This window comes from Lepidochelys olivacea, assembly GCF_965140295.1.
Source record: "Lepidochelys olivacea isolate rLepOli2 genome assembly, chromosome: 1".
NCBI lineage: Eukaryota > Metazoa > Chordata > Testudines > Cheloniidae > Lepidochelys > Lepidochelys olivacea.
Window position 1 is genome coordinate 251672249 of NC_140411.1, and position 15339 is coordinate 251687587.

The 15339-nt window shown below is 46.2% G+C and overlaps 1 protein-coding gene across 4 annotated transcripts in view; it reads left to right on the plus strand.

The window, feature by feature from the left end:
- Positions 1-15339, plus strand: part of TBXAS1 (thromboxane A synthase 1) — a 324038-nt gene that overhangs the window by 305684 nt on the left and 3015 nt on the right. For 3 of the 4 annotated variants that reach the window (XM_084632610.1, XM_084632611.1, XM_084632609.1), the window contains 3 exons: positions 4921-5009; positions 11344-11481; positions 14868-15030. In XM_084632610.1, coding sequence (XP_084488736.1) covers positions 4921-5009; positions 11344-11481; positions 14868-15030 — 390 coding nt within the window. The remainder of the gene's footprint in view (positions 1-4920; positions 5010-11343; positions 11482-14867; positions 15031-15339) is intronic. The other variant, XM_084632612.1, reaches the window with a different exon arrangement.

Consider the following 15339-nt stretch of genomic DNA (forward strand, 5'->3'; position numbering starts at 1 on the left):
GGACACTTTACCACGCCATGCTAGTAGCAAGTAATCTGGTATCATTGCACGACAAAGCCTGGCAGCGTATGGTTCTGGTGTTTGCTGGCATTCAAGCAACATCCGTTCTTTATCTCTCTGTGTTATCCTCAGGAGAGTGATATCGTTCATGGTAACCTGGGTGAAATAGGGGAATTTAATTAAGGGGACATTCAGAGGTGGCCGTGCCTACTTGGCTGTTTGCCTGCACCTGAAAAGAAATCCTCCCTGCAGTTAGCCACGTGGTGGGGGGTGGAGGGCATTGGCGCTGAGCTGTTTTGGCTAGCAGGGATCTTCCCTGTTATCAGCCAGGCGGTGCGGGGAGGGGAAAAGCGATCATCCCAGAGAATTGGATTGGGGGAGGGGGTTAGTATGGTTTCTGCTGCTGCACATTAACAAGAAAACTGCAGCACTAAATGGCCAACTCAACGGGCTTTGCTTGGTATGAGAAAGGAGGGGGCTGCTGTTATGAAGTTTGCAGAAGCCGAAAGACTATGGCTTACCATGGCCGCCTGCAAACTGAATTCTGTTGCCCGGCCCTGCTTGTGTGATCTCTAACACCAAAGCCACAGGCACTCAATATAAGATGCAAAATGCGACCTTGTACCAAAATCACATGTGCTATGTAATGTGAATAGCGTTGTTCACCGTGAAAGAGTATAGCCATTGTTCTGTAAAATGTATCTTTTTAAATACTTCACTCCCTTTTTTTCCTCCAGCAGCTGCAAATGTTTCAAGCCTCCCTCCTCCATCCCAAAGGCTATATCAGATAAGACGGCGAAAAAAACGCACGCGTGATGACATGTTCTCTGAGCTCATGCAGTCGTCCGGCACTGACAGAGCTGTGTGGAGGGACACAATAGCAGAGTACAGGACGGTGGCTGATGAACGTGAGGAGAGGTGGCGGCAGGAAGATCAGAGGAGGCATGAGGAAACGCTGGGGCTACTGCAGGATCAAATGGACATGCTCCGGCATCTGGTGGAGGTTCATGAATGGCAGCAGGATTACAGACTGCCGCTGCAGCCCATGTTTAACCGCCTTCCCTCCTCCCCAAGTTCCATAGACTCCTCACCCAGATGCCCAAGAACGCGGAAGGGGAGGCTACGAGCACCCAATCACTCCACCCCAGTGGACAGCCCAAGCAACAGAAGGCTGGCATTCAAGAAGTTTTAAAGTGGCCTTTTCCTTCCCTCCTACCCTCCTCCCACACCCCACCCGGACTATCTTGTGACTTATCTCACTATTTTTATAATCACTTAATAAAGAATACATGTTTTTTAAATGACAGTGACTTTATTTCCTTTGCAAGCAAGCTGTGATCGAAGGTGGGAGGGCAGGTGGCATACAGGGAATTTAGAGGCAACCAAGAGGGAGGGTTTTCATCAAGGAGAAACAAACAGAAGTGTCACACAGTACCCTGGCCAGTCATGAAACTGGTTTTCAAAGCTTCTCTGATGCTCAGTGCTTCCTGCTGTGCTCTTCTAACCACCCTGGTGTCTGGCTGCGCGTATTCAGCAGCCAGGCAATTTGTATCAACCTCCCACCCCACCATAAACATCTCTCCCTTACTCTCACAGAGATTGTGGAGCACACAGCAAGCAGCAATAACCATGGGAATATTGGTTTCGCTGAGGTCTGAGCGAGTCAGCAAACTGCACCAGCAACCCTTTAAACATCCAAATGCACATTCTACCACCATTCTGCACTTGCTCAGCCGATAGTTGAACAGCTCCTGACTACTGTCCAGGGTGCCTGTGTACGGCTTCATGAGCCAGGGCATTAAGGGGTAGGCTGGGTCCCCAAGGATAACTATAGGCATTTCAACATCCCCAACAGTTATTTTCTGGTCTGGGAAGTAGATCCCTTCCTGCAGCCATTTAAACAGACTAGAGTTCCTGAAGATGTGAGTGTCATGAACCTTTCCCGGCCATCCCATGTTGATGTTCCTGAAACTTCCCTTGTGATCCACCAGTGCTTGCAGCACCATTGAAAAGTACCCCTTGCGGTTTATGTACTGGCTGCCCTGGTGGTCCGGTCCCAAGTTAGGGATATGCATTCCGTCTATAGCCCCACAGTTAGGGAATCCAATTGCAACAAAGCCATCTAGTATGACCTGCACATTTCCCAGAGTCACTACCTTTGATAGCAGCAGCTCAATGATTGCGTTGGCTATTTGCATCACAGCAACCCCCACAGTAGATTTGCCCACTCCAAATTGATTACTGACTGACCAGTAGCTGTCTGGCGTTGCAAGCTTCCACAGGGCTATTGCCACTCACTTGTGAACTGTGAGGGCTGCTCTCATCTTGGTATTCTTGCGCTTCAGGGCAGGGGAAAGCAAGTCACAAAGTTCCATGAAAGTGCCCTTACGCATGCGAAAGTTTCGCAGCCACTGGGAATCATCCCAGACCTGCAACACTATGCGGTCCCACCACTCTGTGCTTGTTTCCTGGGCCCAGAATCGGCATTCCACTGCATGAGTCTGCCCCATTAACATTGTGATATCCAAATTGGGGGGGAATGCGGTTTTAGAGAAAAGTGTGTTCATGTCCTCATCATCGTGATTCCGTCGCCTCCTTGCCTGGTTTTTCAGGTGCTGGTTCTCCATAAACTGCACGATAATGCGTGAGGTGTTTACAATGGTCATAACTGCTGTGGTGAGCTGAACGGACTCCATGCTTGCTGTGCTATGGCGTCTGCTCCTGGTCGGGCAATCCAGGGAAAAGAGCGCGAAACGATGGTTTGCCGTTGCTCTGACTGGGTTTAGCAGGCCGTTGATTTCACAGAGGGAGGGAGTAGAAAATGAATACAAAACAAATCTGGTCTATTTCTTGTTTTGATCCACTTCATCTATCTTTATACATGTTGCTGGCAGCAGACTGTGCAGTACAACTGCTAGCCATCGTCATCTCCTGGGTGCTCGGCAGAAGACGGCGCAGTAGGACTGCTGGCCATCGTCTTCTCCTGGCTGCTGATTAAAAGACAGTGCACTGCCGGTAGGACTGAATCGCCATGAGACGAAACTTAAAAGGGAAATGACCTGGCTGAGTCACTCCCATGTTTGCCCAGGTGCCCCTGACCTCATCGAGTTTAGTTAAAAAAGCACCCAGGACTATGTCGATGACAGATACCAGTCATACTGCCTGGTCTGCTGCCAAAAGGCAATAAACTGTTGCTGTGCAGCAATGCAGTACCACGTCTGCCAGCACCCAGGAGACATAGGGTGACGGTTAGCTGAGCGGGCTCCATGCTTGCCGTGGTATGGCATCTGCACAGGTAACTCGAGAAAAAAGGCGCAAAACGATTGTCTGCCCTTGCTTTCACGGATGGAGGGAGGGAAGGGGGACCTGACGATATGTACCCAGAACCACCCTTGACAATGTTTTAGCCCCATCAGGCACTGAGATTTCTACCCAGAATTCAAATGGGCAGCGGAGACTGCAGAAACTGTGGGATAGCTACCCACAGTGCAATGCTCCGGAAGTCGACGGTTGCCTCGGTACTGTGGACACACTCCGCCGACTACATGCACTTAGAGCATTTGCATGGGGACACACACAATCGACTGTATAAAAATGCTTTCTACAAAACTGACTTCTATAAATTCGACCTCATTTCGTAGTGTAGACAAGGCCTTACTGTCTGTTCGCACAGCACCTAGCACAATGGGGCCCCAGTCTTGTTTCGAGGCTGTAGGCACTATAGTAATAGAAATAACAACAATAAATGATTATTGCTGAAGTCAGGGACAAAATGCATATTGTGTTGACTAGAGATGAGACATCCTTTAACATAAGAGAAGCGTGGTAGCCCTATTTGGGCCCGGTGTGGATTTGAATAACTGACGTAGCCTCTCTGCCTATATTTTCCTTCTTGAAAATGAGTGTAATAGAACTTATCTACCTTATAGAAGGGTCTGTCAGAGTTCGTACAGCCCTTGGAAAATCTGAAGTGGCACGTGCTGTCTTAGCTCTGAATAAAGGGGATGGTCTAACCTGGCCAGGCATTCTCATTTTATTGTACGTATTGTCTGCGTACCATCTGGAATTGTTCTCTGCTTAGTATTTTTAGTATGGAACATACATTTTCACATGAAAATTCAATAAAATATGCATTATGTATGAAAGCTGATGTAGTAAATGAAGAATGGACAGAATCCAGTCCCTGTTGTGTGAACCTCAGAGGCCCCAAATCTTCACAGTTTTAGTCTAGCCTGGCGTAAGTGTCTCTTCCTAATATGCTCCATGTCAGATTTTAGAAGAGACAAGATCCTTTAATTTAAACCGTACTCAGCTTTACTGGGGATCTTTTCAGATGTACTTTCTCTGCCCTCTGCTGACAGAACTGAATAATGACATGTACGATCTCTGTGAGTTTTCCAAGACAAGAAACGGTGAGAGAAATGTTCTCTCTCTCTCTGTTGTAGGGCTGGAGCTTTGTTATTTGTTTGTTCTGTTATTGTCCCTGTTGGCTCCTTTTTAGAATGTAAATTCATTGGAGCCAGAGTTGTGTTTGTTTATATGATGCTTTCTATCAATTGCATGTATACTTTCAGGGTTATGTAAATTAGGCCCAAATCAAGATCTGCTACACAAAGAGCAAATAAACTGGGTTTGGACAAGAGATCACCATGGGAGGAAACAGAATTATCCCCTCCCCTATCCACTACTGTGGTCCATTGGAATAGCACAAGTTGTTGCCACTGTGAGGAATTTTGTAGTAAAGGTCCCACTGGGCACACTGTGGGCCCACCCTCAAATGCCATGACCTTGCCATGGAGAAACTCACCACAGCACACCATTCCAGGGTGCATTGGTCAGTAGTCTCCAAGGTAGCTCCTCCACAGCCTGCAGCTCCAGCAGTTTCCTGCACTTAATTATCTCTTTCTTCCTTTCTCCCAGGATGTTCCTGACTACCAAAATGTTCAAGAGCTCCCTTACCTGGATATGGTGATTGCAGAGACATTGCGCATGTACCCACCTGCATTCAGGTATACCTTTTCCCTCTAGCGCCTAGAGAGTACATCATTAGATAAATACAGTGGCAATCTGTTTGGAAGCCCCATGCTCTTGGCCTCCATGTAGCTATCAGTACTGCTCGTGCACTTGAGAGATACAGTGGGGCCAAATGAATGAAGAAGACTGGCTAAGGCAGCTCTGCTTAATGCACCCTTTTCAAAGCCAGCTGGTCAGGAGTCTCTTTTCACTGTTCTTCGGGTCCCCCAAGCCCAGGGGAAGCAGTATCTTTTTTAGCAGACTAGCCTTAGGAAGTCAGATGGTTCTTCTTTGCTCCACTTCAGAGATCAGAGTATAGAATTTACGCAGCCTACTGGCTGAGTAGGCCAGTCACCCCATTAAACCCCTGATCTTCTGAAGTTTGTGCATGTCCCTTGCTGTATTCAAAACCATGAATTGTACTATGTGCTAGATATAGCTCATTCTGTAGTATAACATTCTGCCCTAATACTGTACTATACCATTATAGCTAACTCTAGTGCCTCCATCCAGTGGTTATTCGAAATTTTCCTTAACTGATATTAAAATAATTTCCCAGGGAGCTTAGAAGTGTTTATTTCAAAAAAGTGGAGGGGAAATTAGCAAACCGTGTAAGATCACAAAACTGTAACAGAACACAAATCTCAGGTCTCGGGGTGGGATTTCCAAAAGCAAACCAGCATTAACCTAACTCTGTTTCTATTAAAGTCAATGGTAGAGCTCCCCTTGATTTCAGTAGGAGTAGAGTTAGGCCAATGCTGAGCACTTTGGAAAATCCCACTCTATGGTAACAAGTACCTTAAAATAAAATAGCTGAAAATTAACCCCTCTTTTACTTACCCCCAAGACCTGAGGGCAGGATCTTCCAAGATTTTCTGTGGAGTTGCACAGGGTTATAAGGGTTAATTATGCTTGCTCATAAACGACAACATTTTACTCTGAAATCCATGGTATATAAATGGAAGTTCCTGTGCCTGTTAAGCATCAGGGACATTTGAATTTCAACTCTGTCTGAAACACTGGGAAACAATCAATGTTTGTCAGATGGGAAACAGAATTAGAAGAGAAGGAAGTTATTTTGAAGCTTCCATTGATGTCATTTGTGGTTGTTCCTGATCTCTATCTAAGGCCCAGTGCATTGCAAAGATGCCAGATACATAAGACAAGAATAGTGCTGTATTCCAGAATACAAAGAAATAGTGACAGGTTTCAGAGTAGCAGCCATGTTAGTCTGTATCCGCAAAAAGAAAAGGAGTACTTGTGGCACCTTAGCGACTAACAAATGTATTTGAACATAAGCTTTCGTGAGCTACAGCTCACTTCTGAATCCATCCGATGAAGTGAGCTGCAGCTCACGAAAGCTTATGCTCAAATAAATTTGTTAGTCTCTAAGGTGCCACAAGTCCTCCTTTCCTTTTTAAAGAAATAGTGAAAATTCAATAGCAAACAAAATAATTTTACTACCATGAGTGAGAGATATTTAAAAACAATCTGAATAAATAGAGAACTTCACTCTGCAGAGCTGGTGGTCCAGTACCTTTCACCAACATCCTATTCACTTTTCAGCAAAAGGGAGGACTTGTCAATATTTTTCTCCAGGCTTTGGTTCATAGTTATCTATTTTTATTTAATTTTGTGTGAGTGAGAACATTATGCTGTGAATAGTGCCAAAGTGGCAGTCCTAGAGACTGAAATCTTCTATTTATTCACTAAATAGGTACAGGGCAGGCACCAGTAATCATACATAGTACCCCAGTCATGAGGTCACTGCAGATCTGGAGGAAGCACTTTTTAGGGATGAGATAACAGTTTGGCCTCCAGGGTCCATGCAGTCTTTGGTTTCTGCTGAGACTGTTCATATATTATTATTTGTATTACTGTACCACTTACAGGCCCCAATCAAGATCAGGGCCCTATTTTGCTTGAAACCATTCACACATATAGTAAGAAAGAGTCTTTAATTTGAAAAGCCTACACACTAAGTGGACAAAACAGACGAAGGATGAGAGAAAAGAAGTATTATCCCCATTTTACAGTTGGGAAATTGAGGCACTGAAAGATGAAGGATAAATTTTTCAAAAGCACCTAAGTCTCATTTTCACACGTGATTTAGGCACCTAGGTGCTTTTGAATTTTTTACCCTTCATCTTTTATTGCTTGAAATTCAATTGGATTTAGGCATCTAAGTCACTTAGGGTAAAAATTTCTAAAGCACCTAAGTGTCTTGTGCAAGGTCATGCAAGAAGTTTGTAACAAAACCGGGAATTAAACCCAGATCTCTAGTGCTAGGCTAGCGCTTTAACTAAAAGACCATCCTTTCTCTCTAAGAAGGGAGCCAGTTCTGGTAGCAGTTTCTGTGATTTTCAGTGGCTAATGAGAGGAGACCATCAAACTAATTTAACATGTAGGATACCAAACAGCCATCAGGAGATAACAATGCACAATAGGAGCTGGGGCCTCTAGTTGCTATGGTAATAGAAACATGAAATTACTCATAAAAACCTCCCTTAAAAGAACATTATGAAGGGTTGCAAAGTCAAGCTCTCAGAAGTTAGGAAATGACAGAATAAAGCTAACCTTTAATCTGGCCCCCTTACGTGTATGCATTATGATAGTCTCTACTGACATGACCACATGGCTATTTTTTCCACAGGACCCTGCCTCATTTGGTGCACAGGATGGACAGTGCTCACTTAGTGAGCAGCTATTCAATCTTTTCTTTCATCTGCATTGTTCAGTGTGTGGCCCCAGGTCTCATTTACTGCACACTATTCAAACTGTGCTCTGAAAACAGAATTATTAATTCCCTCGTGGGTTTTTCTGTGAGCTCATCACTACAGAGCTGAGAGAGTCACAGACATTAATTAATTTATGTTCGCACACCCCTGTGAGGTGAGGGAGTGGTACTGTCTCCATTTTCCAGATGGGGAGCTGAAACATAAATAGATTAAGCTCAAAAGTGTCCATTAATTTGGGATGCCTGAGTGAAAGGGCCTAGCACGTGATTTTTCAGCATGCTTAGAATTACACAGCACTTTGTGTCCAAGCCCAGCTCCTATTGACTGCCATCACAGCTGAGCGCTCAGCACTTCTGGACATCAGACCCCAGGGTATCAGGTTGGGGACCCAGAAAATAAGGAACACAGCAATTAGTGACCAACTCTGAAAAGTTTGGTATACGGGACTTGTCCGGAATCAGGAAGGAACTCTGTGGCAGAGGCAGGGAGAGAAGCCAGTTCTCCAGAGCATCATTCAACTGCCTTACCCATAAGATCATCCTTTCTCTTCCTGCAATCCTTTGTCTCATTCACTACACATCTTCTAGCTACTGCAACAAATGAAGGAGGCATCCTACAGAGAACAGCCTCCTTCACACAACCCCAATTCATTTCCAGAGAAGGTCCATCCTGTGCAGTGAATGAGGGCGAGGGACCTGTGACAAAAGTACTATGGCGTCATTAATGTAAGGCTGTATCATGGGCGTTGGAACAATTTGTATAGTGGGGGTGCTAAGAGCCATTGAACCAAACTGTAAACCCTGAATATGATGGAAACCACTTGAAGTCAGGGGGTGCAGCAGCACCCTCCACACCCCTAGTCCCAGCCCCTATAGGCTATATCATAATTCATATGCATAAGGAGGCAGAATTAAGGTTGCACAGGCACCTTAATGCTGGATTTCCTGACTTCTGATTTTGCACCATTAATTTTTTCTGTGAGTAATTTCCTATGTTTATAAAAAAGCAAACTGAAAAAGAAAACCTAGACATTCCATAATGTAGCATCATACTGATACCCACATGGGCCATCAGCATTGCTGGAACCTTTGGATCCCCTGCTAGGGTTGCCAACTGTCTAATCACACAAACCCAAACACCCTTACCCCCCTGCCCCACCCCTTCTCTGAGGCCCCACCCCACTCATTCTATCCCCCCTCCCTCTGTTGCTCACCTTCCCCCACCCCCTCACTTTCACCGGGCTAGGGCAGGGGGTTGGGGTGCGGGAGGGGGTGCAGGCTCTGGGATGGGGCCCAAGGGGTTCGGAGTGTGGGAGGGGGCTCTGGCCTAAGCCTGGGGCAGGGGGTTGGGGTGCAGGAGAGGGTGCGGGGTGCAGGCTCCAGCTGGGAGGCGCTTACCTGGGATGGCTCGTGGTCAGCGGTGCAGCAGGGCTAAGGGTGGCTGCCTGCCCTGGCCCTGCACTGCTCCCAGAAGTGGCTAACAAGTCCCTGGGGCCCCTGGGAGCTGTGAAGTCGGTGCTCGGGGTGCACAGAGGCCCCTGCCCCCACTGGGAGCAGTGTGGGGCTAGGGTAGGCAGGGAACCTGCCTTAGCCCTGCTGCGCCACTGGACTTTTAGCACCTAAAATCTCCTGGTTTGGCTTCAGTAGCCTCTGGGAGATAGGGCCTGATTCCAGGAGACTCCTGGCAAAACCGGGAGGGTTGGCAACCCTATCCGCTGCTCAGACCTCTGCCTCCTGAGCTGAGTAAATGGTTGATAGCAGTAGTAGGTTGCCATTCTGTCTGTGGATCAGAGTGAGACACTTTGCCGGTTGGTTTCATAGATTTTTGCTGACAACAGAGAAATGGTGAGGCTCAGAATGGGAATCTTCGGCTCCATCCCAAGCTCTGGAGGGCAGTGTGTTCTCGTGGGGACAGACTATTCTGCCCATTTCCCCCAAAACTTGATCCCTTCTGCCCTGTTCCCTCCCCAGTCCTCTCTCTTCCCCATTCCTGACTCCTCATCCCAATTCCATTCTCCTTACCTAGCCAGTTCAGGTTTCTTATCCAAATCCCACTCTCCTTGCCCGACCAATCATAGTTTTCCCCTGGAGAGTCCCGATCCCACTCGCCCACCACCCCACCCTTCCAGTCTCCTTGCCCAGTCATTCCCACTTCCCCCCATGCTTCCCATCTCCTAGTCCCCAGTCTTCTTGCCCAGCCAGTACCAGTTCACTACCTCCTCATCTGCTCGGTCTCTGACCCCCCCCCCCGGCCTCCAATTCCTACCCTCTCCCTTCAACCACATTTGCCATCCCCACTGGTTCTCAGTCTGTGTTCTCAGGATCCTTGTCCAGTCCCATTGTCCCATCACCAGCTCCTTATCCCAGTCTCTTTCCCCCACATCTTGGCTCCTCATCAGATCTGTCCCCTTCAACCCACTGATTCCCAGGCTCCTTGCACAGCCAGTCCCAAGCTCTGTCCCTAAATCTTCATTTGATCTGTCTTCCCCATTTTGCTGCCAGTACCAGTCTGCTTTCCCAGCCAGTTCCCAGTCCCTATCTCTCTACCCCTAGTTCAAGTTTCCATCGCCCTCTTTCCTGTCCACCAACCTCCAGTACCAGTCATCCCCACCCCTCCAGGCTCCTTGTCTCAATTTGCTCCCCTCACCTTTGCATCCCTTCCCCTGGTCTAGTTTTTATCCCCTCTGCTTTCAAATCAGGATGCTTCCTCCCCCTCATTGCCTGAGTACAACAGGGGGGCATTGAAAGCACCAGAGAGACGTGCTCCCTGTTCTCAATTACAGTGTCTGGAGCTAGCCTGCAGCAGCGCAGAGCTACAATTGCAGAAAAAGTCCTGCTCAGGCCTGGGCTGTAGCATGCCCAGTGCAGACAATCTTTGGAGATCTTTAGCTATTAAACTCTAGCAAGTCTCTACTGAGCATATGCAAACTGCAATTTTTCAGAGGCTTATAACTTGGCCAAATTTTCACAAAGACAGCAACAGTACATCCCTGATACAAAGGACAACCTCTCCCAAATGTCAGTCCCTGCTCAAGAGCATGGAGATGCTAGCACTTCCCAAAGAAAATGTCTCCAGAATTTTTTAATACGGGCAAAACGATACATTTTCCCCTTAGCCTCGTTCTCAGAAACAACGGAACTATTTTGGCTGAAATTTTCAAACATTTCAGCTTGAGGCAGACGCCTGGCATGGGAAATCAGAGTCCAAATGGAAGGTTTGACAAAGTTATAAGCAAAGGAAAACGGTCTAATAATGGGACATGTCAGGCAACCTTAATAATAGCGCTACCAGAGCCTCATCTAGCAGCAACAGTTACCAATTTGGGATGAATTCTAACTCCTATTCTCGTGCTGCAAGGATCCATATTTCATTTGCGGTTCCCTGAAAAGTCCATGCTCTCTATTTTTATGGTGAAGATGCCCTTTGTGCGGCAAGCAACTGCTGTTCTGCTTATCTACCAGTGATCACCATCTTGCTTCCCCAATCATTGTAAAAACAAACACAGATGACTTATTCAATGGCTGCTTTCAACACCCTGCCTTTGTACTTTTCTACTTACTCATCTGGGGTCGGTGACATTTAACTATTGCAGGTTCACTCGGGAGACATCAAAGGACTGCGTAGTGATGGGACAGCGTATTCCAGCTGGCGCCATAATAGAAATTGCAGTTGGACCTCTACATTATAACCCTGAGCTCTGGCCAGAACCTGAGAAATTCGTCCCTGAGAGGTATGTGGGATACTGCTCAACATCTCTTGTACCATTGTCCTTATTTAGACCATTTAGAACAAAGTCCTGCCTTAACTGCTGTTTCCTGTGTGGCTAATAAAAAAAGAGTGCTCTGTGTGTAAGCAGTTTGTTCCCAGGATGCCAATCCCATGCACTAGAAATGCATTCAGTATATGGATATTCAAATGAATACACCAGGCAACCCCCTTTGCTGCATAATTCCTGAACCCAACACAGCCCCAGCAATCAGCTGTTAACGTGGAGCAGGTAGACACCGTATCCAGCATCACCTCCACCAAAGTAGTTGGCTACTGGTAGATGAGTCTTAAATAGGAACCAATGCCATGTCTGTGGTTGCTCACCTGGCATGGGTATAACCTGTCCCTGGTCAAATGCTGCTACTTTGGCCACTCCTGGATATAGAAATTCGGAATAAAAATAGGCTACCCATTGTATTCATTTGCATGTAATTACCCAGAATTCTCCTCCAGTGCATGGCTGTTTCAGAGCAGCCTTTCTGTCTGAGATCCTGGAACAGTCTGGGTGTGCTGCTAGGGGCTTACTCCTGTACCTGAAGCCAGTGGGAGTTTTGTCTTCAGTGGGAGCAGGATAGGGTCCAAGTTCTTCATTCTGCTTGCAGGACAGACTTTCATGTAAAGCTTTTCTCACTTTCAAACTGGGTCTTAACGGAGTTCTGTTTGTATAACAACTGCATGGAGAAGAGACTATCCTGCAGCTGCAGAGGTTAGCAGACAAAAAGTGTTCTTGGAATTATTGCAGATCCAATACTATGTAGAAGCACAGGTTTGCTTAGTGGACACTGCTGATAAGACCTGCATCTCAAGTTGCCATCTTGTGAAAGTTCTAGTACAAAATGCTAGCCTCTCAAACACACTGGGTGTGATGCAGACTTTCTAAGAATAGCTCTGAAGGACTAATGTAACTACACATGTAAGTGGGTTTGTAAAGAGGAATCCTCTTGGAACAGTCCATCCTGTATACTAGTTGTCTGTTTTCTCTGTCTTAGCCCATAAAGAGGGGCAGCACCAGGGTCAGAACATAAGAATGGCCATACTGGGTCACACCAAAGGTCCATCCAGCCCAGTATCCTGTCTTCCGACACTGGCCAATGCCAGGTGTTCCAGATGGAATGAACAGAACAGGTGATCATCAAGTGATCCATCCCTTGTCACCCATTCCCAGCTTCTGGCAAAAAGAGGCTAGGGACACCATCCCATGCCTTTGCTGACTAATAGCCATTGATGGACCTATCTTCCATGAATTTATTTAGTTCTTTTTTGAACCCTGTTATAGTTTTGGCCTTCACAGCATCCTCTGGCAAAGAGTTCCACAGGTTGACTGTGGATTGTGTGAAGAAATACTTTCTTTTGTTTTAAACCTGCTGCCCATTAAACCTCTTTTTAGGAGAAAGGAGCATTTGTATTGTATTCTCAGGTTCAGATGAGAGGTCTGGCAATGATCTTTCTAGTGACAGATGTCATGTCTGGGTCTTCTGTTGACCACTGGACCTCATCATCTACTCCAGCTTCTGGAAGTGTTCAGTAAGCAGTGCTTTAAAGGAAAGTGTTTGGGGGATGGGAACTATAATGCACTTGACCAGATGTGCAGTGCTGTGCGTGGTGAAGCCGAGGCAAATGTCTTTCTTCACCTCTTCCTGAAGCAGGAGGTACAATTACCCATAGACTCACCTTAGCTTGCATAGTTTGCCAGTATTGTTAGCGGTCATAAGATTAGGCATCTTTCTCTTTAAAAAAAAAAAAAAAAAAAATCATCCCCGGTATTTTTCTCTCTGGCCTTCTGTTGGTGAACCATCCTCAGATTGATTATGTTGCATGAAGAAGAATTGGTTATCTGTAAGTTTACTGACCTTTAGTCCCATTGTTCTTGTATTTTGGGACATACCAAAATGGGGAGACACATTTTTTCACTACGCATGCCATAATGCTGAATACCTCGACCAAGTCCTGAGGCAGGAGGTGTCTCTCACTATATGTTTGTACAGTTCTTAAGACACTCTCTGGGGTCCCACTCTCTCTTTGAGGCCTTTAGGTGCTACCATTAATACAACCCGCACATGATGATTTTTTCCTTTCCAGGCGAGGTAATCTCAGTCTTGAAATAGCCTTCAAAAGCTCTCATCGTATTTAAGTCCTGCTGTGTTCATTGCCTCTCTCTGGGGCCTTTCCAGACCCCAGGGCAGGAGCTGCAACTCTGGCTGGTCCTTGCACTCGCGAGGTGCACGTGGAGGGGAGGCTCATTGCCCCCCTCCCAGCACAAGTGCCCTTAAAGGTATGTGGATGGCTCAGCTGGCATTAGGGCAGTTCTGTACTGGCGCATCAGCCCTTGGCTCCCTACGGTAAGGGAGGGCCTAGCCCAGTAAGAGCAGATATCTAGTACAATGGCACCTCTTGACATGTTGTTGCTTTTCTAGAGTGTTCATAGCTTTGAAGGGCAGAAGGCCCTAGATTTCAGATGGATTGCTGGGTGCACTGAGCCCAATCCCTGGTCTGGCTAAAACTCCAAATCCAGACTGGCTGCTTTTCTGGAAGGTAAGGCTGCAAGGGATAGAGTTTCCACCACATCCCTTGGTAGTTTGTTCCAAAGGTTACTCTGCCTTGCTGTTAAAAAATTGTGCCTTTTTTCTAATGTGTATTTCTAATGTTTTTATTAGGTATTTTGAAAGAATTAGCTACCCTGGCCTCTTCTGGATGACTGCCACCTTAGTCCTCACTAGTAATTGAGCTGGGCACCTCCAGAATTAAGAGCATGCATGCCTTCAGTTTGAGCTAAAAACCTAAATCCCCTACTTCCTCTATGGATGGAGCACACATAAAACAGTGGGATACATCTGTGCAATAAGAGCCTTCTTCCCCAGCCAATCAGATCCCTGCTTTCATATTCCTGTTTTTCTCATCGTCCATCCTGAAGAGAATCCCAGGCAGGCTCTACCAATTTACATTGCTTTTGCAATGCAGGGGCAGCATTCTTGCTCATTCTAGATCAGAGTTCATTAGTTTGCTCTTGGCATATGCAGGCAGTAATTTCGCCGTTAGTTTATGCATAGGGTCTGGGTTGCTATAACGCCCGAATTAGTGTTCCGTAGTTTCCTCAGATAATGAGTGTTTAGTGAGGGCAGTTCATTAAAGACATCCTTTTTAAAATGACAAAGAAAGTCTGTTTGTCCTGCCGGGAGAACTACTCATTGACAAAGGACGTTTTAGTTTAGAGCAGAATTTGCTAACGGTCCCCTTGAGAATGGTTTACTGAGACCAATTTAAATCCAGCTTTCTCAAGATGTGAGCAGAAAAATCACATCAGTATGAAAACCGTTTCTTGAGCTGGTTTCCAATTTGCCCACCTTGCAGGTTCACAGCAGAGGCCAAACTACAGCAGCATCCCTTCACATACCTCCCATTTGGAGCAGGACCTCGCAGCTGCATTGGCATGAGGATGGCTTTGCTGGAGATAAAGATGACCCTGCTGCGGATCTTGCAGAAGTTCAAATTTGAAACCAGTCCCGAGACCCAGGTTTGTATATGTGGAAACTTATGGACGACACCTGTCAACTCTCTTGGGAACTGACAGACTGTTCTATAGGTGGCCGGTGATGTGTCATAGTACAGTCATGCAAAAAAACTAACAGGCATATGCGTATAATAAAAGTGGCAGCAGTGCTGAATCACATTACTTTAATCAAAATATAACTGGATTTGTCATTTAGTAAATAAAACAAACTTCTATAAGCCATAGAGCCTACAGCCCAGATCCTCTGCTGGCGTAAATAGTCTATGTCAATTTACACCAGTGTGTTTATCAGAGTACGTTGGTACTTCTGTG